Consider the following 27,033-nt stretch of genomic DNA (forward strand, 5'->3'; position numbering starts at 1 on the left):
CAGTGTTCCTGTATTGAAAAGTGGTGCCAGGGGTGCTTTAAGTAAAGCTCATTCGACTGATACATGTGACACTCTCAGCACTTTAATTAGAGTAGCTCTGGGACCAGCTCTTATTAAAGCGCCCTCCCCCCCCCGCCTCCTGGAGCACATGTATAACCACCCTGGAAGTGTGTTTTGCTTCTGAGTCCACTTCGGACTATTCTGTCATCTGCTTGGTTTCCTGTATGGAGATGAGGTCCTAGATTCCAGCTAGTCCTTTATCTTAGACAAAGTTCCTGTGGTCACCAGCATTGCTTTCATCTCCAGTGTCCCCCACAAAGAGAGGCAAGATGGTGGCAAAACCCTTTAAAGCTGCTTATAATACTCACGGGTGGTAGAAGCACTTCTGGAAGTCTAGTTAGTCCTAGCCTTCTTTAAGCCTCTTACATCTTTAGCTCTAATCAAGCACCTAATGTCATCCTCTGTCACAATGCTGTGTAGTCAGCAGTTCTTCCCTTTCTATTCTCCCTACCAGGCCTCAAAGTACCTGTGTTTGTGGTGTCTTATCTTCAAGAACCCTGACCCTTTGCCTGTCCCTAGACAGCAAGGAGATAAAAGACATCGCCTAATTTTAGGTGGGCAAAACAGTGGTATAAATACTAGCTGTAAGCTGATTTCATGAGCATGCAAATTCAATTAGACCTATGCACCTGCATTTAAACAAGGAGGTGATTAACCAGCTCTACCATAGAGCTGTAGAGCAATTCACAGGTAAACAGACTGACTTGTGCAGCAGGATACAAAGCAGTGTAGGAAGGCAGTTGGAGTGCCATCAAAATAGGATGCCATATAAAAATGCCCACACACACTTCCCTGGGCAGTGACTTACTGCATGGATTTATTTTTCATTTTTTCTTTTTAACAGGAGTCCAGCATAAGCAGTACCTTGCCAGTTATGTAGATGTAGGTTTTCTAACTATGAAGTAACTGAGACAAATTGGAAATGAACTATGCATCTGGAGAAAGCTCTTATTTGGAAAAAAGACACCCTCCACCTCAAACCCAAACCCTGAAGAGTTTCTGTCATTAGATAGTTTCCCCAAACTGCTCTTCAACTATAATCATCCCATTCCTGCAAATTGGCTTCTAGCAAAGAAAATATTAAAGTAACGTGAAGATTAATCCAAACATCCTCTCTTTCCCAGGTTAGCTGTGCCTAGGGTGTCTTCTTTAAAACTTTGCACCCTCTCCCAAGATGGTCATTTCTACTTCTGTTATGTTGGGGTGGGTATGAGTCTCTTGCCTTTGCAGTATTTCACCTCCCACCCAACACATTCCTAGTAGGCTCAGCACCTGCCAACAGGACAGGGTGTTTCAGATAACTGTGACTGTAACAAGCAGGAACTAAACCCACAATACTGTAATGGAGGAGCTTAAATGGATCAAGAGAAAATAAGACAATGTTGATGGCAACAGTGTTTCTTTTTCTACTCTCTCCAGGGCCAGTTTACTGGATGTAGTTCTCTTCTGCTTGTGTAAGCAAAGACGCAGGCTAGCCTGTGTCACACTTTGAGGGGTGAATGGCTGAAGAGAAATCAGTAAAATAGCAGAGCTGTAAGAACTGAAGCTATTAGCCTTTTTATAAGATTTTTTTTTTGCCCTAGGCCATAATGGGTCAGTAGATCCATGAATGAAAGGAACACTCACAATATTCATACACTTTATTTTTATTATAACTAAACTGCTATTTTTGCACACTGCTATTTACCATTACAATGCATCCAAAAACATGTTGTTTTAATAGACCTCTAAACCAAAACATCCTTTTAGGCCTTAATGCTCTATTTAGATATTTATTTTTTAAAGTTAAGTACAGGGAGCTATTGGACTAGCTTAGGAGGCTTTGAGGTTTCTAAAATCTTCCTCATACTATTTTGAATGATAGGGGTATTTTGGAGAGGAGGAATTGTGTTTTGTGGGAGAAGGGTGTTAGCTTTTGGTTGTTATAAAGGGGATTTTATATTTGGATGTGGGCTCTTCAGAATAAATGTTATGAAAGCAACTGGTAAGCAGCAATAGTCTTAAGTTCTAGAAATATAAAGAAGCCATGCAAATATTTGTGACGTAACTAAACTGCCTTGCATAATTGGTGTTCTGTAATGTACTTTATGCACTTCCAGATCTCTTGGATTGGTGGCAACTTCTCCTTTTCTATTCCATGAAACAGCCTTCTCCATTTACCTATTATTATGACAAATGCCTCAGTGCAGTGGTGCTAAACATGTAAGCTGCAGGCTGGATTTGACCCCTAAAGCAACTGGATCTGGCCATGGCACAGGAGAACAGCAGCAAGCAGCTCAACCCAACACATCCCCTTTCCTGTCTTGTGTCATGCCACATATTCTCTCCACAGCTCCCTGCTCTCTCTATCCCACTCTGACATTGGCAGCAACCTGTCTTCCCTCCTCCCTCACCCCACTAGATGAGATAGTCAGGTGGCCTGTGGTGTAGCCAGGTTACAAGCAACCCATTCTAAGGGATTGAACACCACTGTCTTATAGCAGGATTTGGCAGCCTCTTTCCAACAGAAGCTGGAGGTTGCAGATAATCCATGGCTGCAAGCCAGCTGTCTAAACTCACTCTTGTGGAAAATACCTGACCTATTAGCGAAGGAAGTATAGGCACAGTAGCACAGCTTGCTTCACATCTATGAGGAGTACTGCAGAGGAGACGGGTGGCACGGCACAGCTTCGTGCTACCAATCCCCCATGCCAGATTTGGCCTCTCTGGGCAGGATCAGACCTCTTTACAAGCTGGAACTGGCCCACAGGCTGTAGATTGCCAACCCCTGCCAGACTGTTAGGGCTACAGTTAAGAGCAGAGGGATTGGCAACATGCCACCCCTATTTGTTTAGCTGTACAAGAGCCACCCACTCTGGAGTCATCTTGCTCTTTCTCCCCATTCTTCCCTCTTTAAAATAGGAAACCAGGAAGCAAGCAGTGGGCCATAATGCACAGTTGGGGAAAAAGAGGTCTTATACTGTATGCTAATAGAGAGAGGAAATTGCATGCACATAAATCTGCAAAGGAGCAGTACAGGAAAAAACAATCGTGCTTCTCTTAATTGCAGTATCTCTGCTACTTTTCCACTGCTCTATAACTGTACTACTCGCAAATAGGGTTTGGGCATAAAAAATCACTATGTAACCTTTGGGAGCAATTTATCATGACTTGTTTTCCTTTATATAGAAACAGCGTGAATCTAGGGGATGGAGCACAGGAGTTGGGAGCCAGTATTTCTGGATTCCTTTTCTGATCATTTTGATGTCCCCAAAGGCAGATGTAGATGGTCATTCCCCTCTGGAAATCAGTGTTCCCCCTCTACCAAAAGTGATTCACTTGTTAGGGAGCATGCTAAACCACAAAAAAGGCTAGAGTAAATTAATCCTTACTCAGGAGCAAGAAAGGAATCCAAGGAGAATTTTGTGTCTGTCTGTCTGTGTTTCTTCCTAGAATCGCCCTATATGATAGAACAAGCAAAAAAGGCACACAGCCCTGCAGAGTGAGTTATAATGGTATAGTCATATAAATCCAAATCCTACTCACTCTTTTATTTAATTTTAAATTAGTTTTCCAAATGCAAAGGAAAAATAGGGTGTTATCCATCTGTTTACCATATGTGGTATATGGAGAGTTACATACTTTTTACTGAAAATACTTCAGAAGATTGTGAGTAAATCTGCACATTTTAATGGCTTTTCAATATTGAAAGTGCTATTCATTTTGCTGTGTGATTGTTTAATGGGACACTTATACATAATTGAACACCTGACGCTGTTCTCCCTTTCTCTTTTTTTTCCAGAACAAATTATGACATCGACATCAAAAGGAATTTTTCGGCCATTTTTAATTATCCTCTTTGTCCTGGGTTGTTTCATGGCATTTCTGCTTATTTACATCAAACCAACAAACAGCTGGATCTCTGGTCCTATAGAGTCTGCCAGCTCAGTTTTGAAAATGAAAAGCTTCTTTTCTCCAAAAAATGATAATTTTAATGAAACTACTATATTGATCTGGGTTTGGCCCTTTGGTCAGACATTTGACCTTGCATCCTGTCAAACAATGTTCAACATCCAAGGGTGCCATCTGACTATTGACCGCTCATTATATAACAGATCCCATGCCGTTCTCATTCACCACAGAGACATCAGCTGGGATCTGACTAATTTACCTCAGCAAACTAGACCACCATTCCAGAAATGGATCTGGATGAACTTGGAGTCTCCAACTCACACTCCACAGAAGAGCGGCATTGAACACCTTTTCAACTTGACCCTGACTTACCGACGTGATTCAGATATTCAGGTGCCTTATGGCTTCATGATGGTTAGTACAACTCCATTTACATTTGAAGTCCCAAGCAAAGAGAAGCTTGTGTGTTGGGTTGTAAGTAACTGGAACCCTGAGCATGCTCGAGTCAAGTATTATAATGAGCTTAGCAAATACATTGAAATCCATACCTATGGGCAAGCATTTGGAGACTATGTGAATGATAAAAACTTGATTCCAACTATCTCCACTTGTAAATTTTACCTTTCCTTTGAAAACTCAATCCACAAAGATTACATTACGGAAAAACTGTACAATGCTTTTCTTGCTGGGTCTGTACCAGTGGTACTGGGCCCATCCCGAGAAAACTATGAGAATTATATTCCAGCAAACTCTTTCGTACATGTGGAAGATTTTCTTTCCCCCAGAGAGCTAGCAGAGTATCTGCTGATGCTTGACAAAAATAACAAACTGTATCTTAGCTACTTTAACTGGAGGAAGGACTTCTCAGTGCATCTTCCCAGGTTCTGGGAATCACATGCATGCCTTGCTTGTGACCATGTAAAAAGACACCAGGAGTACAAGTCTGTTGGTAACTTAGAAAAATGGTTTTGGAATTAAACTTTTACCCCTTTGTGCACTTTATGGAAGAAGCTGACCAAATCATCAGTCTACGCATACATGGAGGGGTTGGAGAAGAGAACTTTCTGTGTTTTATGTCACAGTTTATCAACTATCTTCTCTTGGTATCTTATTTATATTTGTCAGAGACTTTAAAAGCTCAACATCAGCAGTCATTAAAACTCAGTTTTCAATTACAATGTATATAGCTAATTATGTGCACTGAAGAATAATTTATTGTTTACTATAATTTTTAAAAAAGGTTTTTCACACTTTCTGTAGAATATCTGTCCCAGTCCTAACACATGAAGTAGTGATTTTTTAACATTGTGTTTTTACATTAGGTTAGAATAGCTGTTTAACTTGTTTGGAAAATGAAGACACAAATCTTGAAATAGAGAATTTTAATGAAATAATTTACTGGTTTAGTTTGAAAATTGTATATTATTTCAAAAGACAGTGATGTTTGTTATGTTTGAAACTCTACCCTCTTAAATTCTAAGAACACTTTAAAACTGAACACATAGTGTTATTCAAGGATTAGGAGCTGACTTTATAGGATCTATGAATTTAGAAATGTAACTTTAAAAAAGTTCTTACAGTATAAGAGAGCCTCTGGTTTCTAAACAGGAAGATGTCAGTCTCCTAACATTAACATATTTTGAAAGTATATTTATCTTCTTTACATGAAGTATTGAAGTGCTAAGGAAAATCAAGCTCTGGCTCATCCAAGGTGCAAAGCAAATGCTTAGATTTAATTTAAGCAAGTGCTTAAATACAGTTGGGATTTTTGTTGTGTTTTCTTGAATCAGGGCAGCAACAGGTGATGTTATTTCAATAAGTTAAATTATACTTGCTTGATCACTTTCATCTTTATAACTAGAGCTCTGCTAATAATCATAATTATTAAAAATAATTTTATTTAGATGATTTACTAATGTTTATATATTTGGGAATTATTCATCCAACTCTAAAAGACTTCTTACAAGTTTCATTGAACTTTAATCATAGATGGGGTACATACTGAGGTGGGTGAATAATGACAACAAATATTACTTGAACATTTTTATTAGAAAAAATGATGGAATTCATTGAATAAACTTTAGGGTAATATTAGTCAGCCAGCTCTACTGATCATATAAGCAGTTATTTATTTTCTCCTTTAAAAGTATGTAATATGACATATGTAAACAAAAGTACTCATTGGAGCAATAGATACTATCAAGTTTTGAAAATAAGCATTATATTTCATAAATATTATGTTTTTCTGATAGAAAATACTCAAATATAATTTTGCCATTATCATTTTAAATGTGCCTGTTAAAATGTGAATCATCTGAGTTCATGATCCTTTGACCTTCAGCAGCTAAGATTTAAAACCTGAGTACTATATAGAGTCATGGATGTGGTGTTGGTTTAATAATGCATATTTCAGGGCTATGAGATGGACTACATAATTTTAAATGGCAAAATATGCTTACTATACACAGTTTCCACTAACTTTCAGGCAAGTCTTAGCACTAAGCCTTTTGTATTTTGGGATTACCTAAATTATATTTGAATTTGTGAATTTCTGAATATATATTTTTAAAGCTGCAGAAAGGAGCAGAGGAGCCTAAAAGGAATTGCCTGTTGAAAGAAAAATGTTTTTAAAGGAAAATTCTGAAAGGCAAGATTCTCAATTGGTGTAAATTAGCATATTTACATTGGCAGTTACCAGCCGAATATCTAGTGCAAACTGCTCAGACCCATGCATTTAATTTTCCTAAGATAAGGAAAGTGCATGCAGAAATCCTGTGGTATGCCCAAAAGAATGGAAGATTCCCTTTATGTCTGTTTTAATCTAAAGTATTTCCAGCCATTAATGTCAGGTACAAAAAGAGGCCAAATGTAGAAAAAGAAGACAGTACAAATATTCGCACTGGCTAAAGTTCTACTTGAATAATCTTTTAGTCCTGTCCAGAAAAAGTGCTTAAGCATATGCCTTGCTTTAAGCATGTGTGCTTTCCAGGAGCAGAAAGCGATAGTTAGTCTGAAGTCAGACAGAAGACAGGGTAGAGATGCACCTTATAGACTAACTGAATCAGACACACACAGCTTTTTTGTACTGGGGCTCACTTCATCAGATTCACTGGAGATCATTTGATGAACTGGGCTCTTGCTCACAAAAGCTTATACATCTATGATCCAGTTACTCTATAAGGTACCTCTCTACCCTGTCTCTTTAAGTTCCTTGTTAGGGTTAAATCTGTGGCAGCTACTGATTTTTATAAAAAAACATTTGGTGAATGACAAGCTGATTTCTCAAGTAGCTCTTTGTAATCCAGGCTAGGACCCAAACACTGAATGGTATAAAAACATTGTAATTATGCTTCTAACATAGAAAACTCAAATGAAAAGGCCCTAGAAATAGGGACCAGAACTGATCTTCTGCATAACATTTCAAGAGCTGCTTTTATGTTTCAGATATGTATTTATATTGTATTTATTGAGTCTTAAAAGGCTTACTTACAAGACACTGTGAGTCACTAACTCACCAGCACTGTATGAGATAAAAAATGAGAGTTCATCCTAATCATTAATCTAATGGAATTCAATTCAATCTTTAAATACAATTGTTATCTAAAAAGAGAACCCATGCACATGTAAAACTTTGGGATGATATTCATATTGTGTACAAATGATGACATTTCAAGGTAATATCGGAAATGCTTTTCATGACTTCTATTTTCAGGAGATGTGTAAAATTCATAATTGTTTAAAATACCAAATTCTTTTGAAGTAATTGTTGTGACCTTATGTGAGTCTCAGCACTGACCTCAAGAGGAGCTGGTTCAACCCCTTTGGTGAACTGTAAAAACTGTTAAATCCCATTCACCCATTTCAGCTAATTGAAGCTGTCTTACTTGAAGCTTGAAGTTGCTAATTGAAATTGTTAAAAAAACCTTGGATCAAATCAAAGTCAGTCAATCAGTTCCCAGGCTTCAAGATTCAACTACTGTACTTCCCATACTAATAGCAAGCAACAAGAAAAAGGATATGAGAAGGTATAGTGCTTGTTGCTACAGAAACAATATGAAACCAATCCAGAAAAGCATTTAAGTGTACATTTAATTTTAGGCACATGAATGCTGGTGTTGCATCAGGCTCAGTGGGATTATTTACATGTTTAAAGTTAAAAATTCAGGAGAGCTGTTTGCCTGCAGTTCTATCTTCTGCATATTTTCACACAATCCTGAAGGTTCAGACTCAGGGAGTAATAAATAAATAGGAAAGAAACTAAGTAAGCCACTAATTATAAACAAATCTTTAAAACACAGTGCCACTATCCTAATAGATTTCTGGAAAGTTATGCCAAGACATGGGCAAGACAGCTAAACCTATCATGAGCCTGGCACCTATGCACTTAGCAATCATAAAGCTAAAGTCTTTCTGTCCAGAGGCAGACATTTAAGCAAAACTGGGAGAAACATAAGGGCCTACAAACTTCATACACCTCCAGGTCAGGTACAGACAGTCAAAAAACCCAAGGCTGAGTTGTTTCAATCTTCACAGGTTAGTCTAAACTGCAAAGATTGAACCAATAAGCAAGTGAACAGACATTCACTTTTGATTCTAGCAATGCAGCCACATGCATGCTAGCCGGCAGGCAGGCCCCACAGTGAAGAACCCTCATGCCCCAGCCAGCCCCGTCAGTGTCTACATGTGTGTTGTGGCACATTAAATAATACTGTCATAGGCTAATACTTGTGTTGACACCTACGGAAGTGTCATTTATTAGCTTCCTGCAGCCTAATAGGGCGACACTTGTAGATGCTGAGACTTTACTGCAGAGCTAATTAGTCTATTCCCGCAGTAAACATCTGGTGTAAGTACACCTGTTTCCTCAGCAGTCAGTGCAATATAATTTAATGACATCTTTTACAAACCATGGTTTTCAAACACATGCTTGCACACCTGACTTATTTCTTTGTAATGACTTTTTGGACATTACTAGACTTACCATCATACCCTGAACAATCAGCACATTTGCCTTCATCCTTGTAGAAAATAGGATCCCTACCCCCAAAAAACTTAATTATGGAATGCATTCCCAGTGCGTTCATTATGAACAGCCACCGCATCTTTCTAAAACAGTCTTTTTCTTTCATTTCCCAGCAATTCAATAGCATTGCAACTCATCTTTCATATGAGATTTCCTTTTCTTAGAGATCCCTGGTTGCCAGGTCTTTGAATAACATTTTGCCACCTGAAATGGTTGTAACGAACAAGCAGCTTGCACGTGGCATGCTGAATTTAAGGTAGCCAAAGCCAGGGATTTTTTTCAAACACAGAAGAAGAATACTGTGTTGATGGAGATGAATGCAGATTAAGTATTTAATGAAGAAAGTATGTAGAATGTGTAGTGTTGGTTAACTCATAGTAAAGTTAGTCCATGTTTCTGTATATTCATATTAGTCTCTAAAAATGGAAACACAAGAAAGATGTATAATTCTCTTCCATCTCTTCCCTTACCTGAAAAAGATGGTTCCTGTGTGAAAGGCAGAATGAAACAGAAGCAGAGCTAGCATTTTTGGCTCTCTGGGCAGAAGAACAGGGGTCAGAGCAGGCTCAGGTTTGGGTGCTAGAGAGCAGGGAATGCTGAGCTGCTGTTCCTATGGTACATGTTGCCCATGCATTAGTAGGGGGTGCACGCAGGTGCATGTGCACCCCCTGAGATTGGCGGTACACCCCTGAGATTGGTTGCCACCAAGGCTGCCAGTGGCGTCTGTGGGTGGTTGCCATTCGCAACCTCCTCCCCTTGGCACCAACACTGCCAGTGGTGTATGCGGGCAATCGCCGATTGCTGCTGGCTACTGCTGATGCTGCTGGCAACATCTGCGGACAGTCACCAACCGCCAGCTGGTGCTCACTACCCCACCCTCCCCTACCACCAACACTGCTGCAGCTGCCTGTGGAAGTTCCCCGCTTCCCACTGCTATGACCCCGCCACCGCCACTGCCGCCACTGCCTGCGGGTGGACGCCATGCCCCCCCAGCCTCAGGAGGCACGCAACGTTCATGTCCACATGAGCTGCCATTCTCATTCCCCTGGTACATCAGTGCCCAGGGCTCCTGCCCCACATACCCTGCCTTACATATGCTACTGGAACGAGAAGGATCAATTAAGGTACTAACATTGTTGCTGAATATGACCTCATAATGCTGATATTGTCATTATGTTATCTCTTTCATTGGATTACAAGACATTAATATTGGGGAGCAACCCCTTAACTGATTATTCTACATTTCTGACTTTAAAAATGTTGGCTTTCATGAGTTAACCTGATTCAAGGCCCTATTCAGCAAAGTACTCCAGATCCTATTCAATAAAGAGTACAATCATAGTCCTGTTGACATCAGAGTCAGTCAAGGGATTCAAAACTTTAAATGCTTTAATGAATCGAGGTGTAGGTTGTAGCCATGTTGGTCTAAGGACATAGGCAGACAAGGTTCTTTGGGTGAATTTGATATCTTTTATCCCTGATCCTCAAGGGAAACTTACACAACACTTCCCAGAAACGAGCCTATGAACTCCATTTCATCAGCCTCCTGGATACTAGAGATCATGGACTAAATATAGACATTGGATTTTTGACACATTATAATCTGCCTGGCAACTGACTCCCCAGCCCAGCCCCTGGCTTCTTTACTTTTCATTCCATCTAGGAAGAGCACACACCAACTGCTGAAACTTCCTTAGCCTTACGAAGGGTTTTTGAACCCAAAAGCTTGCTTAATGAATCAAGGCCTCTAATGTGCTGAACTAAATTCAGGCATTCACATGCTTAAAGATAAAAGTGAAAGTTAACCATGCACACAGGTGCTTTTCTGGGTCATAGAACATTGTAAGAGAAGAATCAAGATGGATGCTTTTGTCAGACTAGAGTTTTTTAGTCAGTATTAAGACTGATGGTTCTGGCTGTGCATTCACTAGCATGATATGAAATGGTAATTTTACTTGGTAGTATGACAGCTAAGAGATCTCATAGGTTTCAAAGACTGCAGCTCTTTCAGCCTGATCTTTCTTTCTCAGGCAAAACTCTAATCAGAGTCAATACAAAATTTGCCCAGTTTAGGAATGCAGGATTGGACCCTCTAGTTGCCTGACGGTTACATTTCTTCTTCGGCATTTTCTTTGTGTTTAAAAATGGGAACAAATGGCTCTAATGCTAATTCATGATTTTGCCCTTAGAAAGGGCATGCATAATTGTTAAACATATTCCTGAGAGCTATAAAAATGCTGATCAACGAATTAAGTAAACATATACAGTGATGGTTTGAACTCTTGGTGTAATGCATGTTATAATGCTGTAATTTCATAGGGATCATTGGAACCTCATTAGAGATATTACATCACAACTTCCATGTTGGAATTATTTAATTACTTTATTGGTAAGTTGGGAACCTTGTGTTTGTCGCTGTGTTCTCTGTACAATTATCTCAAGCCAAAATTCTGTGTAGAAGGGGCATCCAGGCCATCGGAAATGTAGAACAGAGCTTTTCACCTCTAGGTTACCAGTTTAAATTAAGGTGAGATTGGTACTGTCAGCTGTTTGGCATGATATGGTGATCTCAGTCCAGTTTCTAGTAGATTGTCACAAAAACCTTCACACAATTAGCACCACCTGTAGTTGTAACCAGGAAGCCAAGGACTGAACAGAAAATCTGCCCTCTCACCCTACAGCTTCCCCCCCCCCCCCCCCCCCCCCCCCCGGATTAGAGCTCAGATACATTGACAGGATAAGGCAAGAAGCTAGCTTTGCTGCTGCCTATGCAGCGTCTGTTTTATGACTGAACCAAGGACTTCAGGACTGTACTAGCATTTATAAAGTTCTGTACTGCTCAAATAAAGACCCATACTTAGTGGAATTCTTTATTTGGTATATTATGAATCTATGAATTATGTAAGTAAATAAATAGTAATAGTAGCATTTATTTGCTGTAAACAGCTGGTCAAAATATTTACTTGCTGCTGTTTATTTGAATTCAGTCCAATGGAAAATGGGCCAGGTTGAAATCCTGATTGCCTATTTTAATAGAGCCAGGATTACACCTCTTGGACTTGGACACATGGCCATGCATAATACCAGAACTTTAAGGATATGTGGCTAGCCAACTTGCACATCTGAAGTTAAGATAGAGTCCTTAGGGATGTTTGAGATAATTGGCAACCAACCACTCTAACAGCAAAGCAAGTATTGGAGAATATGATTTATAGTTCTTTGATGGAGGATGAAACTCAACAATCTGTTTTACACTGCTGAATGAATAAATTACCCAAGAATACATAATTTCCTCTAACGTTCCTTGTTGCACAAGAATTCCATGCAAGCTGGGAAAGAATATATGGAAATACTGACTCCTTTGGTGTAATGTACTGTTTTAAAAGACACTGAGGGTAATGAAGGGAGATGTTTCCTATCTAACAAAAGTCTTAATGTGCCAAACTGTTCTGGTGAATGAGCAGAAGGGTTCAAACATTTTTAATACCATTTGCAAAACCTTGTACTAACGCACTGTAATTTTGCACTATTTTGTAAAAAAAAAAAAAGGAGATAAGAAAAAAATCTAAAAAACTAAAACAGATGCCAAATGTACAGTTTGTAAACTAATATTTTCTGATATAAGAATACAAAAACAGCATCCCATTGTGTTTCTGACTGTTTTAATGTAAACTGTGAAAATGTGATGTACTATTGTGACATAGCCCCCTGAGGGTCATCCCTAATGCACAGATAAGTCATTGAATTTTTGTTTTTATAAACCACAATCAGAAATCACTTTTATACTTTTTTAGACTATTTTTCAATATTTACAACACAGCTGTTATTTTATACCAACCATCAATTTTTCTTTGAAATATTATTTTAGCAGTTGGGCGGGTGTCTTAAATAGGCTAGAAGTTTAAAAGTGTGAGAGAGGTACTTCTAACATTTTCCCTTAGCAAGCTAGTATACAGCTATGCTGTATTCTTGTCTAGTAGATGATGTTATTTCTTTACCATCATGCAAGTGGTAAGGATAAAATACTTAGGAAAAAATGTTGATAATTTTTAGTTAAATTCTCCCTTCCATTTTAATGGTAGCTTAGAGAACTGAATACTGTGTACCATAGCTGAACATCCCTCTCATTCAGCAACTCACGTGACACACAGATTCATAGACATTAGGGCTGGAAGGGACCTTGAAGATCATCAAGTCCAGCTCCCTGCCCCAGGGGCAGGAAGTCAGCTAAGGTCAAAGGGTCCCAGCAAGATAAACATCCAAACATCACAGGCCTGACTTCTAAAAAATCATTGACAAGGATTGTGAGAAACAGCCAACAATTACCTGTGAAAGTTTAAGCTCTGACCTTGCAATGGGACATACAAGCATGGGAAATTACACCCATGTCACAGTAGTGGTACCAGTGAAGACAATCGAGCTCAGTAGTGATGTATTTGCAAGCCTTGATTGGGACAAGACTCCATTTCTTGTGTATTTGTGTTTATATGTCCAATACTGAATGGGAATTGAGTTGGGTCCTTGCTTTATGATCCCAGATAATTGTATTCTTTAGACATTCCTACTTGTATATAGACACACATGCAAGAATGGTAATAACGGAGCTAAGATAAATTTCAATAAAAATGTAAATTTCTAGATGCAGACACATTATAAAAAGCCCTGACAGACAGAAAGCTTTGTAAAAATTCTATTATTTTTAGTAATTACTAATTGAAGTACCTTCATTTTCCCCAGAGAGCTAGATATTTCATGGTTGGGATTTTATCAGATTATGTCACTTTGTTCCCTGTACTCTGTAGCATCATACTGAAATGGCTATACAAAATGTGGAGATTTAACCACTATGAGTTTATCAGTATTTTTTTTTAATTTGCTGTTGTTATTAAAATTTCTTCTGATTATCTGTAATTATGTTTGTAATTTTATACACAGTTGGACTGCAGATCTACTATGTAAAAGTACAGACAACTATAACCGTTTTTAGGACTTCATCATCTACGTGAAAGTCTCTTGGAACCTTGTTTCCTACATGGTTAATAAGCAGCTCAATGACTCTTATTTATTTAGCATTGGAGTTCTCCCCAAAGGATAAACACTAGATTATGTAAATAATAGTGCTCTATATATGCCTAACAAATTATTGTAATAGGTATATTTAAAATAAAAGGAAACATGCTAAATGTACAATAAACAATAAGTATTTTGTATGTCTATTTTCACATACCTTTTCTTCTTCTCATACCTTTTCTTTTTCCTCCAAAGATCTAATCCAAAATTCATTTGAAATCAATGGTAGTTTTCCACTAACTCCAGTGGACTTGGGATCAGGCCCCATATCCACAACCTTTGAGCAGAGTTTTCAAAAGCACTCAATATTGGATTAAACATGGACTGGCGTCAGTGGAACAAGGCTAGTGTAGGACTGAGTGCTTTTGAACATTTTGAACAGCTATTATTTAAAAAGTAAATGTACATGTCAGTAGCAGTGAGTGGCCCATTCACAGAGGATGCAAGCCTGACAACTGTCAAGTGTGAAGTCTGGCACAATACCTATTGGGAGTTTTAGTCTTAACACCCATAGCCCAAGGTTCAGTTCTTCTTGGTAGTCAAGGTGGCCCCATCACATAAACTCTAGGCTCCTACCAGGATTTTTTTTTTCTTCTTAAAGGAGATCTGGACATGCTTAAAGAAGACCTAAACCTACAGTGGTCATGTCTACACATGTGCTTTAATCTGCATTAGCCTATTTTAATGCACATTGAAGTGCCACTTAAAAAACAGAGCTATTTAGTTAATGCACAGTAAAGTAAGCTAATGCATACTAAGCATCACTTAAAAACTGCTCTCTAGTTAATGCACATCAAGACAAGCTAAAGTGAATTTTCTTAGTACCTCACAATGGAGATATTAGATTGAATGTGTACTTAGGAAAAAAATTTGTATTTGTATGCTACCACATACAAACCTGGTACAACTTCACAGATTTTTGGCCAAATCAGCACGATATGGCCATCATGAGAAAAATAATGAGTGTGAAGAGCTCACATCTGGGCATGTTTGAGCTGAGACCCTACTATTTCTTCAAACAACTTACAGAAGCGTGGTTAAGGGATGGGGGAGCACTTTTGCCATCCTTTAACCAGCCAGTCACAGGTTGCAGATGCTTACACTGGCCTTTGCAAAACCCCTGCTCTGAAATTAAAACCTACTCAGGCATCAGTGTGATATCTTGCTGCTACTACTGCACTGCTTCCACTCCTGTAGTTGATCTGCATTTCTAGGATTTGGGGCATCTGACTAGTCACCTATTCTTGGGCTTGTAAAGTAATTGTTTCCTTTGGAAACAAACAGCAGTTTGGAGGAGTTTTCACCTTCCTCATAGAACTGTGGAGGCACAACTTAGCTTAAAAGAAATAAAAGAGAGCTTTAAAGAAGCTAGAAGGAAAAGCGAAATATTACTTCACTATAGTTTGCAGTCCATGTACAGGCAGATAAAAGCTAATAAACTAGGTAAGAGACCCCAACTGTCATTGTAAGAGAAGGGTACACCTGAAATCTTCCTTGCCAAGATCCATCTTGGAGCCTTCTACCTACCTTATGGTGCATGAGAAGATTCACAAGTGATCTGAGTCCTGAGAGTAGGCACTTATATACAAGTAGCCATTCTATTTTCAGGCATATAACCTTGCATATGTAGACAATTATATGAACGCAAACCTGGACACGAGTCCTAGCATGAAATGATGGTAGTTGTGGGCCACCTTCTCAGGTTTTAGCTCCAGCAGTTGAGTGGTTAGGGCACTCACCTAGAAAGCCAGAAACTCAGGTTCTAGCTTCCCATTTTACCCAGAAGGGGCTTTAATCTACATCTTTCTGATTTCCTGGCATGGCACTTTAGCCTCCATTCCATGTCAGGCATTCTCCAGGCCCTTCTCTGGTGCTCCTTTTGGAGCTGAGCCACCATCCTTGACACTGAATATAGCCATAGAAAAAAAATGAACGGAGGGCAGCGCAAGTGAAATGTTTTTGATTCACTGTAAGCAAAGTACATGGATAGAACTCAGGTCCCTTCTCTTCTGGACTAGTAGCCATCTAAGAGTTTCAAACCCTTTACCTTGTTCTCGTCCTTCTGATCGCACATATCTTTTTCTTGTGACCAGGGTTTGAGTTACACTAAGCTACTCGGTGGGGTCTGCGGCATGGCAGCCAGGAGCCGCCACTGCTACCGGGCTGCTTAGAAAGGCATGGCATGGGGATGGTTCTTGTCTCTTATGAAAGACTCTCATCTCTTATGGGGGGGCTAAGCCCGCCCTCTCCTCCGAGCTCATTCATAACTCAAACCCTGCTTGCGACTGCCCAGGAGCCTGGCTTCAAAAGGAGCACTGGAGAAGATTTTGACTGATGCCTGACCTTGAGGCCTATGCTGGGAAATCAGAAAAATGCAGGCCCAAATCCCTTCTCAGCAAGGGACTTGTCAAAGTTCGTTAACTACAGAGCACTGAGACTCATTTCCTCTTTCTCTACACTAGTATTTACATTTGATTATATTTTGCATCTGCATTTCTTCCCATAAGGACATGGTTGTTTCTTGTGTCCTAGAACAATTAGTTTTTTCTGAAGAAGACCATCCAGACTTGGGCCTTGACACCCAAGAGGATCATCAGGAGGCATGATTGTTATGTCTTCTTGTACTACAAGCACACACTTAACTAGATTCAATTTCTCACGAGCTGTGAGACATAAAATGGTGTCACCTCCCCAGGTGCCATAATGAATGGGAGTTTGTATACTCTATTTTTATATTGGATGCTAGCAATGCATCTCCCTTGCACTGATGCATTTGTTCCTGAATAGCCAGTTATTTCAATGTTTATTGGACTCACTTTTGGTTTTGATTTTAATTTTCCTTATTCACATTCTGGTAAAATCTTGACCCTGGGCTCCATTGTCCAATTTGAATGGAAACCATTTCTCCTTGCACTTCTCCTGGCAAAAGACAGTCCCATTGAACTTGCTTCATTCTACTATAGCTATACAGAATTCTGAGGATTTTGTGTTTAGGATTTGCAGCATCTGATAAAATGGTTCCTCTTGCTACAGTTAAAACACAGCTTTCCAAATACAGCACAACATTTTGCCTGCCACCTTTGCTGTACACTGGCCCTTTTGCCCTCTCTTCCTTTTTATTCCACCTGACAATGGAAAATTCCACCCTGTGAGGTGGCTTTTTACGAGCAGAAAACTCCACCCTATGAAGTGGCTTTATCAGACCACATTCTTTCATGCTGTCTACATGAACAAGCCCTTTTGATGCATTCAGCTCTGTAGCCTGGGTCTTCACAGTTTCTCCTGCCCTACACGTTTGGAAAGTCCTTTTCAGGGACAAATCTCCCTTACTCAACAGACTTTCTTGTAATACAGTGTCCGCAATGCGACAAATAATCTTATATCTAATAAGAGATTCTGTCAAGTTCCCAAAAGCCTTGAAACAAAATCATATTAACTAACAATTCAGTGGTAGATTGATTTGTTTGCATACTCCTTTTATACTTGCTTGACTTACTGTGTGGATAATCTACATTCATTAAATTTATTAGATTGAGAACTGTTAAAAATGAAGGATTAATACATTGCAATGTCGTTTCTGTTATGAGGGTCAAAATTCCTTTTTTCTGGTTGTATGTTTCCCTAAATTTTCTGTGACACTTGTATTGCTATTTTTATTAAAATTGCTTTCAAGATCAAGCTTGAAATTCTTCATTGTGTATTTAAAAAATGGTGTGCCTTCAACACTCTACAAAAATTGGGAAAATTCTAAAATAATTTTAACAATTTCTCATCAAAACTTTCATTGTCTAAAATACACTGTTTTTCAACGTATAGACACATGCATGAAAAAATAATCATTACCTCTTTCATAAATTCATAGATGTAGGGTTGGTGGGGGGACCTGAGCAGATCATCAAGTCCGACCCCCGGCCCTGGGCAGGAACAAATACTGAGCTCATATGACCCCTAGTAAGTTTAAGCTCATATGACCCCAGCTAGGTAGTTATCAAGCCTCCTTTCAAAGACCCCTAAGGTAGGAGCCATCATCACTTCCCTTGGAAGCTGATTCCAGATCCTGGCCACCCTGACTGTGAAGTAGTGCCTCTTGATGTCTAGCCTGAACCTACCGTCAATCAACTTGTGGCCGTTATTCCTTGTTACTCTGGGAGGCACAGGTGAACACAGTCTCACCCATTCCCCTCTGGTCTCCCCTGGTAAGTTTATAGACAGCCACCAGATCCCCTCTCAGCCTTCTCTTGTGAAGGCTGAACAGGTCCAGGTCCCGCAGCCTCTCCTCGTAGCGCCTGCCCTGCTGCCGCCTGATCATGCGAGTGGCCCTCCTCTGGACCCTCTCGATGCTGGCCTCACCCCTCCTGAAGTGCAGCACCCAGAACTGGACGTAGTACTCCAACTGTGGCCTGATCAGTGTTGCATAGAGGGGGAGGATCACCTCCTTGGACCTGCTCGTGATGCATCTGTAGATACATGACAAGGTGCAGTTAACCTTGCTGACCACGTCCTCACATTGGCAGCCCATGTTCATTTTGGAATCGACAATGACTCCAAGATCTTTTTCTGCCACTGTGCTGTCGAGAAGAGAGTTCCCCAGCCTGTAGGTATGCTGCTGGTTCTTTCTGCCCAAGTGTAGCACCCTGCACTTGTCAGTATTGAATCCCATCCTATTCACATTCACACACCCCTGTAACCTGTTCAGGTCCAGCTGTATCCTGTCCCTCCCTTCTAGTGTGCCCATCTCATCCCAAATCTTGGTGTCGTCAGTGAATTTGAACAGGGTGCTTTTCACCCCATCGTCCAAGTCACTAATAAAGAAATTGAACAGTAAGGGCCCAAGGACCGAGCCCTGGGGGACTCCACTGCCCACCTCCCTCCAGGTCGAATATGACCGATCCACCACCACTCTCTGAGTGCAGCCCCTAGTCAATTTGCAATCTATCTGACTGTGTAGGCATCAATGCCACAGTCACCTAGCTTTTTAATGAGAATGGGGTGGGAGACAGTGACAAAGGCCTTCCTGAACTTCAGAAAGACTACATCCACTGCGACACCTGCATCCAATGATTTTGTGACCTGATCATAGAAGGCAATCAGGTTGGTCTGACAGGACCTGCCCTTAATAAACCCATGCTGGTTGCCCTTGAGCATCCTCCCCACTGCTGGTCCCTCACAGATGTACTCCTGGATAATTTTCTCAAAGAGCTTCCCCAGGACCAAAGTAAGACTAATGGGCCTATAGTTGCCTGGGTCCTCCCTCCTCCCTTTTTTTGAAAATGGGGACCCCATAGGCCTTCTTCCAGTCTTCTGGTACCTGGCCAGAGCACCACGAGTGCTCGTAAAGCCATGCCAGGGGTCCCGCAATGACCCCTGCCAATTCCCTTAGCACCCTAGGGTGGAGAGCATCTGGAGCTGCTGATTTGAACACGTCCAGCTCCTCCAGAAGTTCTCTAACTCAGTCCTCCCTGACCCTAGGCCTAGTGGAGTCACTCCTGAGTCTGTCCTGAATCCCGGTGGGGGAGAAGTCCTGGTCCCAGTACTTGTTTCTTCTCTAGGTCAGGGTCCTGCAATAGTAATTCTGAAAGTCCTCTACTACTCACCAGGGCTGGCCTGTCCTATCCTGTGAAACCTGCAGCCTCAGGGCACCCCGCAGCCAAGGGGCCCCCTGCGTCCAGCTGCTCGCCCCCCCTCAGCTAGTGATGCTGCCGTCGGCTTCACATCGAGCCACTTGCCACTCCCTGCCCTGCTGGACCACCGCCACTGCCAGCTTCATGTCCAGCTGCTCATCACGCTCCCCCACCACTGCCATCACCGGCAGCTTCTTCACACCAGGGAGCCCCAGAACTATTTTTTGCAGGGGGCCCCAAAAAATTGTGGGCCAGCCTTGGCACTCGCCATTCATTTTCTTTTAATTAAATGCAATTCACCCTCAGATACTCTGAAATGAAATCAAAATGCAATACATGGACAATCAAGTGTCTTTTAATAAGATATGAAATTAGATCTATTCATCAAATGAATACATTGTAATGCAATTAACACAATGCACCAGATAAATCCACAGTGGTTGTTTTACCTTCAGTTCCACAACTAAAGAAGTACTTTCCTATATCAGTTTACTATATCATACCAAGCCCTGTATTGTACAAATACATGATGTCTGACAGGTTGAGTAGGACCTTTTTTGGAAATTTAGCATACATTTAGCATACAGCCTTTATATATCATAATGCTCTACCATAAAACCTGGACTCTACAATAAAACCTTTTTTTTTGGAGGCCAAAGTGGAATCCCTAAACCCAGCCAACTATCACATTTCTTTAAACCAGTGCAGATAAACTTTCATATATATTCAACCAATAAGATGCTGTTCATAGGTAGTAGGGCTGTACGAAATTTCACTGGCTGTTTCATTTTGACATTGTTTCAACTCATTTTGAGCTCAAAACAGTGAAATTGAAATGAAACAAAACACTTCAAAACAACCTTGAAACAAAACAAGGACAGTCGAAATGTTTAGAAAGTTTTGAAACATTTCGACTTCTGAAGCTCAAGCTGGGCTTGCCTGCAGTGAAACAGAAAGTAAGGAGAGGGAGGGGGAAGAGGAGGGATGAGGGGAGAAGGACTGCTCTTATATTGACTGTGTAGCTGGCCAGTGACTGTGATCCTTCCCTGAGGTCCCTTCCAATCCCAGTGCTCTAGGGAAGGGATGGAAAAACAGCATAAAAGGCAGCATTGTTTGAACTGGCCTGCTTTCTGCCTTGGGGTCTGACAGTTACTGAGCTATCTTCCAGCAGCCAGGAGCGTTAGATAACAAAGGCTACTACTACCATTGATTCGAATTATTTCCTACTTGCTAGCATAGCAAGTGGGATTCCACAATAGCTTTTGCTTTCTTCTAGATCCTTCTATTTTATTATTATATTAATCGATTTATTCTTTTCAATGTTATAATTATATTGGATATTACATTATAGAATTTATATAGGAAGGGAGATACATTTATATTTTATTTCTATAGATTTATACCTTGTGGTATATTATATACATTGTAGAATTTATATAAGAACACAGATACATTTAAATATTTTTATAAAAACAGACACTATGAAACACACCATAAACTGTGGTGGAAAGGCAGCTGGAAAGCTTTCAGGTAGGGGCAGAAGAGGGGGTCGAGGGAGAAGTGTAAGTTCACCCCACCCCACCCACCCCAAACTGAGACACAGCCTCTTTCTTACAACCAACAGGGATGAGGTTTCCAAAAGCTGCAAGGAGAGGGGAGCAGGCCAGTGCCACTGCCTGTGCCTGAAACTTCATCCCCTCCAAGAACACCAGCCATAACACACACCCCCCACCACCACCACCACCATGAAAAAAAGCAGCAGCACTAGCACCAGCATGACAGTCTCCTCCACCCCCATTTTACTTCCCATGCTGAGCCTTCCAGTGCCAGAAGAAGAGCTGGAACTGGATTTGGATCTGAGTGCCCTAGCAAGGGAAATTCTGGGGAAGGAGGGGGAATCAACTGAGTTTGTGCTCCATGCCCATCAAGTTTCCTCTAGAGCCAGGTCTCCTTCCCCAGAAGGCACTTCAGAGGAGGCTGAGCTAGCGGTTGTGGAGGCAATTAACTCAGCTGAGTCTGCTTCTGTTGCTGTGCCTCTGCCTGCTGAGGAGGGGGAAATTGCAGCATTTACACATGCACCCACACCCCAGAAGCAAGCATGTAGTGTGGTCTGGGATCATTTTGAGCTGACAGATGATCCCACATTGCTATCTGCCTGTACTGCTGAGCCAAAACCAGCCAGGGCAAGGGAACAAAACACATGAGCACCATGGGGATACTGATGCTTCTCTGCAGGCACCACCCCCTTGCTCTTGCTCCTCCTCAGCTTGGCACCAGTGGGAGTGTACCCAAAGAGAAGTCTCCCTCTCACTCCAAAGCCCCCGCCTACCGAAAGCAGAGGGAGGCCACCCTGGAACAGTGAGGTAAAGGTGGACAGAGAGGGGGGCACATTGCAAGGGCAAGCAAAATCACCCAGAGCATTGGGGAGATGCTTGGTGTTGATAGCCATCCCTTCTCCTTAGTTGAGCAGCCAGGGTTCAGGCAGCTCATGGCCCCATCCTACCTACTTCAGCAGGATGGTGGTGTCCTCCCTGTATGAGGCATGCAGGGAGTACTTGAGGGAGAAGCAGCACAAGGCAAGTCTGTAAGTGGCCTTACACTTCACCTTGGACATCTGGAGCAGCTGGGGTGGAGATCGCACCTACCTCTCCCTCACAGCACACTGGTGTGACCAGTCACGCTATCAGTGGGCTCTCTTTCAAGCCGAAGTGATGGATGAGTCCCACACAGCAACAGGGATCATAGGGGCCATGAACCGCTTGGTGCAGGGGTGGCTCATTGGGCAGGGCGAGCTTACCCACAGCTTCATGGTCACCAACAATGGGGCCAATATGGTCAAGGCAGTCTGTGATGCCAGCTTCATTGGTATCCGCTGTGTGGCACACAAGTTCCATCTTATAGTCAGGGACACCTTGGTGGGGGACAAGGCTGCCAGTGAGGGTGCCACCACAACCAGGCAGCTCATTTCAAAATGCAGGAAGGTGGCAGGCTACTTCCACCATAGCATCAAGGTGAGCAAGATGCTCCTGGACAAACAAGCAGAGCTGAACATTCCGCAGCACAAAATCATGCAGGATGTGGAGACTTGGTGGAACTCTACATACTCAATGCTCAAGAGGCTGGTGGAGCAACAAAAGGCCATCCATGAGATGGCCTTGGTTGAGGAGATTGGGATCAGTGGCCCCCTTAACAGAGCTGAGTGGGATACCCTCTCCCAGATCTTGGTGGTCCTCAAGCCCTTCCTCTAGGCTACCAAGACCCTCAGTGTTAGCAATGTCCTCCTTAGCCAGGTGATCCCTGTAGTAAGGGAACTTCAGAGCCAAATGGATCAATGTTCCTGGCTGGGACAAGCCACTGTCACCAGACAACCAAGCACTGGTGAGGCAGCTGAAGGAGGGTATCAGGAAATGGCTTGATCCCTTGCAGTCCAGTACGGTCCATGTGCTAGCCACCATGTGTGACCTGAGGATGAAGGGCAGCGTATGCAGCAGCCAAACCCTGGATCAGTGGACGGAGGTACTGGTGAAGACAGTCAAGGAGGCAGAACAGCAGAGGTGGGGGGACATGGAAGAGGGGGATCCACTGTCCCATACTAGCATACCATCCACCAGCCAGTCTCCTTCTTCACCACAGGAACTGCCAGTGTGGGCCAAGGGCATGGCTTCCATGGTGGGGTCCAGAGGCACCAGACCCCACCATCAGGCAGGTAGCACTCATAGATTTCATAGATTTCTAGGGTCAGAAGGGACCTATTAGATCATTGAGTCCAACCCCCTGCTCTGGGCAGGAAAGTGTGCTGGAGTCAAGTAAGTTCAGCCAGGTGCTTGTCTAATCTCCTTTTAACCCACTCCAAGGTAGGAGAAAGCATCACCTCCCCTGGAAACCCATTCCATATTTTGGCGATCCTCACCATAAAGAATTTTTTCCTGATGTCCAATCTATATTTGCTCTCCTTCAGTTTATGGCCATTGTTTCTAATAACCCCAAGGGGTGCCCTGGTAAACAGAGTATCCTCTATTCCCTGCTAACCCCCTGCAATGACTTCGTAAACAGTCATGAGATCACCTCTCAGCCTTCTCTTGTGGAGTCTAAGGAGATTCAGGTCCCTCAATCTGTCTTCATGGGATCTTACCTGCAGGCCCTCAACCATACAAGTAGCCCTCCTCTGAACCCTTTCCAGGTTATCCACATCCCTCTTGAAGTGCAACACCCAAAACCAGACGCAGTAATCCAGTTGCAACCTCACCAATGCTGCATAGAGGGGAAGTATCACCTTCCTAGACCTGCTCATGATAGACCTACTAATGCAAGAAAGAGTGTGGTTAGCCTTTCACAGCCAGGCCTATGAACTTCACTTCATCAGCCTCCTAGGTAGTAGGTACAGAAACTCATGGACTCAATATAGACATTGGATTATGACACACTACAACCTGCTGGACATCTGACTCCCCAGGTACCTCTCCACATTTACCTGTGTTGCTACATCCCCCTTTTTCCCGCATCCCAGCCTGTCCCTCACCCCCGATGCCTCCATTTCCATTTTCACTGACTAGCTTTCTTGCCTGCATTGCATGCCAGCCTCTAGCTTCTTTACTCTTCTTTCTATCCAGGAAGAGCACACACACCAACTGCAGGTGCTTCCTCAGCCTGACAAAAGTTTTTTTCAACCAGAAAGCTTGCTAAGATATATTTCTGTAACTATTCAGTTGGTTTGCTAAAACTTACCACATTAGATTGACTCAAAGGAAAGGACCTTGTCTTCCAGTGCCATGTCCTTAAACCAACACCCCTAGCACCTGACCAGGAGGATGCAAGGCCCTGGTCATATCTAAGCCCCAGGGCTGGGGCTGGGGCTGGGGCTGGCAGGGAGAGTTTTCTGGCAGCTGCTAGACAAGAAGCTCCTGCAGGAGAGGAAAGAAAGGCTCTGTGACAGTTTGGTTGCCTGAGATGCTACTGGTGCTACTGTGCTATTGCTCACTAAGTTATTTTATTACCTGTTGTTATTTAAAGTGGTGGAACAAGCTGAGGCTATAGGGGAGGAGGAGACCGCATTGGGACACACTACTGTGTCATGTAGAGGTGAGCACCAGTGAGGGTGCACCTTAACACACACACAGTGTCACCCATGTCACAAGTTTTGCTTGTCAGCAGCCTGAGGTGCAGTTGCCAGGAACTGCACCTATCTCTTTGAAAGCTAGCAGGCTCCATGGCCTCAACAGGAGCTACCATGCCTGCAGTTTGCACTCTGCTGTGCCTTAACACACACACATGACATGAGTTTTGCTTGTCAGCAGCCTGAGATGCAGTTTCCCAGAAACCCCTGCATCTATCTCCTTGAAATGTGGCAAGCTTTGTGGCCTTAGCAGGGACTACCATGCCTGCAAGTTTCATCCAAATCAGGCAAGAAATGACAAAGTTATAGGCACTTTCATGCTTCCCCATTATAGCCTATAGGCAAAACATCGAAACAGCTTTGAAACAGCGAAACAGTTTCCATTAAACAAAATGGAACAGTGGTTTCAAAATGAAATGAAACACTGTCCTGTCAAAATGCCAAAACGGAAGTCAAAACAGAAGGATACTGTTTCACACAGCCCTAATAGGTGGAAAGTTGAGTAAATTTTTTAATTATTATTTTTTTATTAAAAATAAGAAACTGTTGCCAAAAGATAAATACACAGGCTCAATAAAAGTCCATTTTTTCTCCATCATTTTTTTTTTTTTTTTTACTATATACATAATTCAGGCAGTGGATTCTCAACTGCAGCTTCCTCTGCCAAAACATATCTAAGCTATATGTTTGAAACATCCTTTTATCTTTCATTTTTATGATTGAAAAGATATCCTCTCTCCTACAAGCTCTGAAAGAAATGGCACTTAACATTATTACTCAAAACCTCTTAGAAAAATTACAGAACCAAAACCTTCATCTTTGTGCAGATTTTTCATTCCTACCATGTCCCTGGCACATTACAATGTATATGAATAAGAGGATAAACACTATTTTCAGCTAAACATGCAACATAGCTACAAAGGACTTGTTTCCTTTTGTGTAAGAATCAAATAGGTTCGTCCTTCATGGGTGAAGATGACCACATCTGGGGGGCAGGTAGAGGAGGAAAAGACAGAAAAGAAGTGGGAAAGAAACAGGAAGGGGAAAAAGAGAAAAGGAGAAAAAAAAGGAAAAAGGAGAAAAGAGAGAGGAAAGAGAAAAGAGGGGTGGAGGCTAGGTCGCATGGGTATGTAGGTGACTTAGAAGCCTGATCTTTGTCTTGAACAGTCTGCTGCACCAGGGACAGGAAAGCAATGAAGGCTGGGTATGAGAGGTTTTAATTTTCCTGGCCACGCATTTCTTCATTGCTTCTGCCATGCGCTGCTTTCAAAGGCCAGTGCTCTGTTCTTGATTGATGACCTCCGGGATGGACGGTTGCAAGCAATTCACTTCCATGACTCCAGGTTGATACTAAACTCTTTAGGGAAACCTTTAGTGTGTCTTTGTACCGCTTCTTTGGTGCGCTGTAAGAGCATAGTCCATTTGACAGTTCGCCGTAGAAGATTTTCTTTGGCAGGCAAGTGTTGGACATTCTTGAAAGGTGGCTGGCCCAACTTAGCTGCACCAGTTTCAATACAGTGTGAATACTGGGCAGAGCTGATCTTTCGAGCACCTCAAGAATCTTGTCCTGCCACTTGATCTTTAGTATCTTTTGTAGGCAGCACAGGTGGATGTGGTTTAGTTTCTTGACATGATGCTGGTAGATGGTCCAGGTTTTGCAGGTGTAAAGGAAGGTTGGGAGAATGATGGCTTTCTATACCTTTGGTTTTGCTGATATTCTGATGCCTCTGTGGTCCCAGACTGACTTACGAAGTCTGCCGAAGCCCATGCTAGTTTTTGCTAGTCTCACATTGACTTCATCGCTGATGTGGACCACACAAGAGACTGCTGAATTAAATAGGCATTTACAAATGTGGAAGATGGTACAGGAAATCTGCCTTGGTAGTAAAAATTTGCAGAAATACACACCACTGTAATAATTATTTTTGGTGCCTCCAGCAACAAATTATATCAAAGCATTAATGAATCATATGTGCTAGCATATGTGCATATTCATCACTTAGAGTTGTCTGAGGGATCCAACTGACATCTGTAAGACTACTCCTATGCCCAAGTTAATCAGAAGTATAAGCACTTGCAGGATCAGATTCTTAAAATTCAAAATAATTCTTTGTAATAGTTAAATGTTTTTATCACAGAAATCATTATCTTCATTTTCCAAATTAGGAAACAAAATCAGAGAAAGTCTGTGTGAACTAGAGATTTTACACAGCATATTTATGAAACAAATTGTATGCTATGATTGCCTATGATTC

General features: G+C 41.8%; 1 protein-coding gene across 1 annotated transcript; it reads left to right on the forward strand.

The window, feature by feature from the left end:
* Nucleotides 1-3,713: 3,713 nt before the first annotated feature.
* FUT9 (fucosyltransferase 9) lies at nt 3,714-11,666 on the forward strand. Its single transcript, XM_059732140.1, has one exon. The coding sequence runs from the start codon at nt 3,781-3,783 to the stop codon at nt 4,927-4,929; it is 1,149 nt and encodes a 382-aa protein (XP_059588123.1). The 5' UTR covers nt 3,714-3,780; the 3' UTR covers nt 4,930-11,666.
* The last annotated feature ends 15,367 nt before the right edge of the window (nt 11,667-27,033 follow it).

Source organism: Alligator mississippiensis, chromosome 1, assembly GCF_030867095.1.
Source record: "Alligator mississippiensis isolate rAllMis1 chromosome 1, rAllMis1, whole genome shotgun sequence".
NCBI classification, from domain to species: Eukaryota; Metazoa; Chordata; order Crocodylia; family Alligatoridae; genus Alligator; species Alligator mississippiensis.

Bases quoted from the DNA above. Each gene is read 5' to 3' on its own strand.
- FUT9 (XM_059732140.1), top strand. From the start codon at position 3,781: ATGGGACACTTATACATAATTGAACACCTGACGCTGTTCTCCCTTTCT.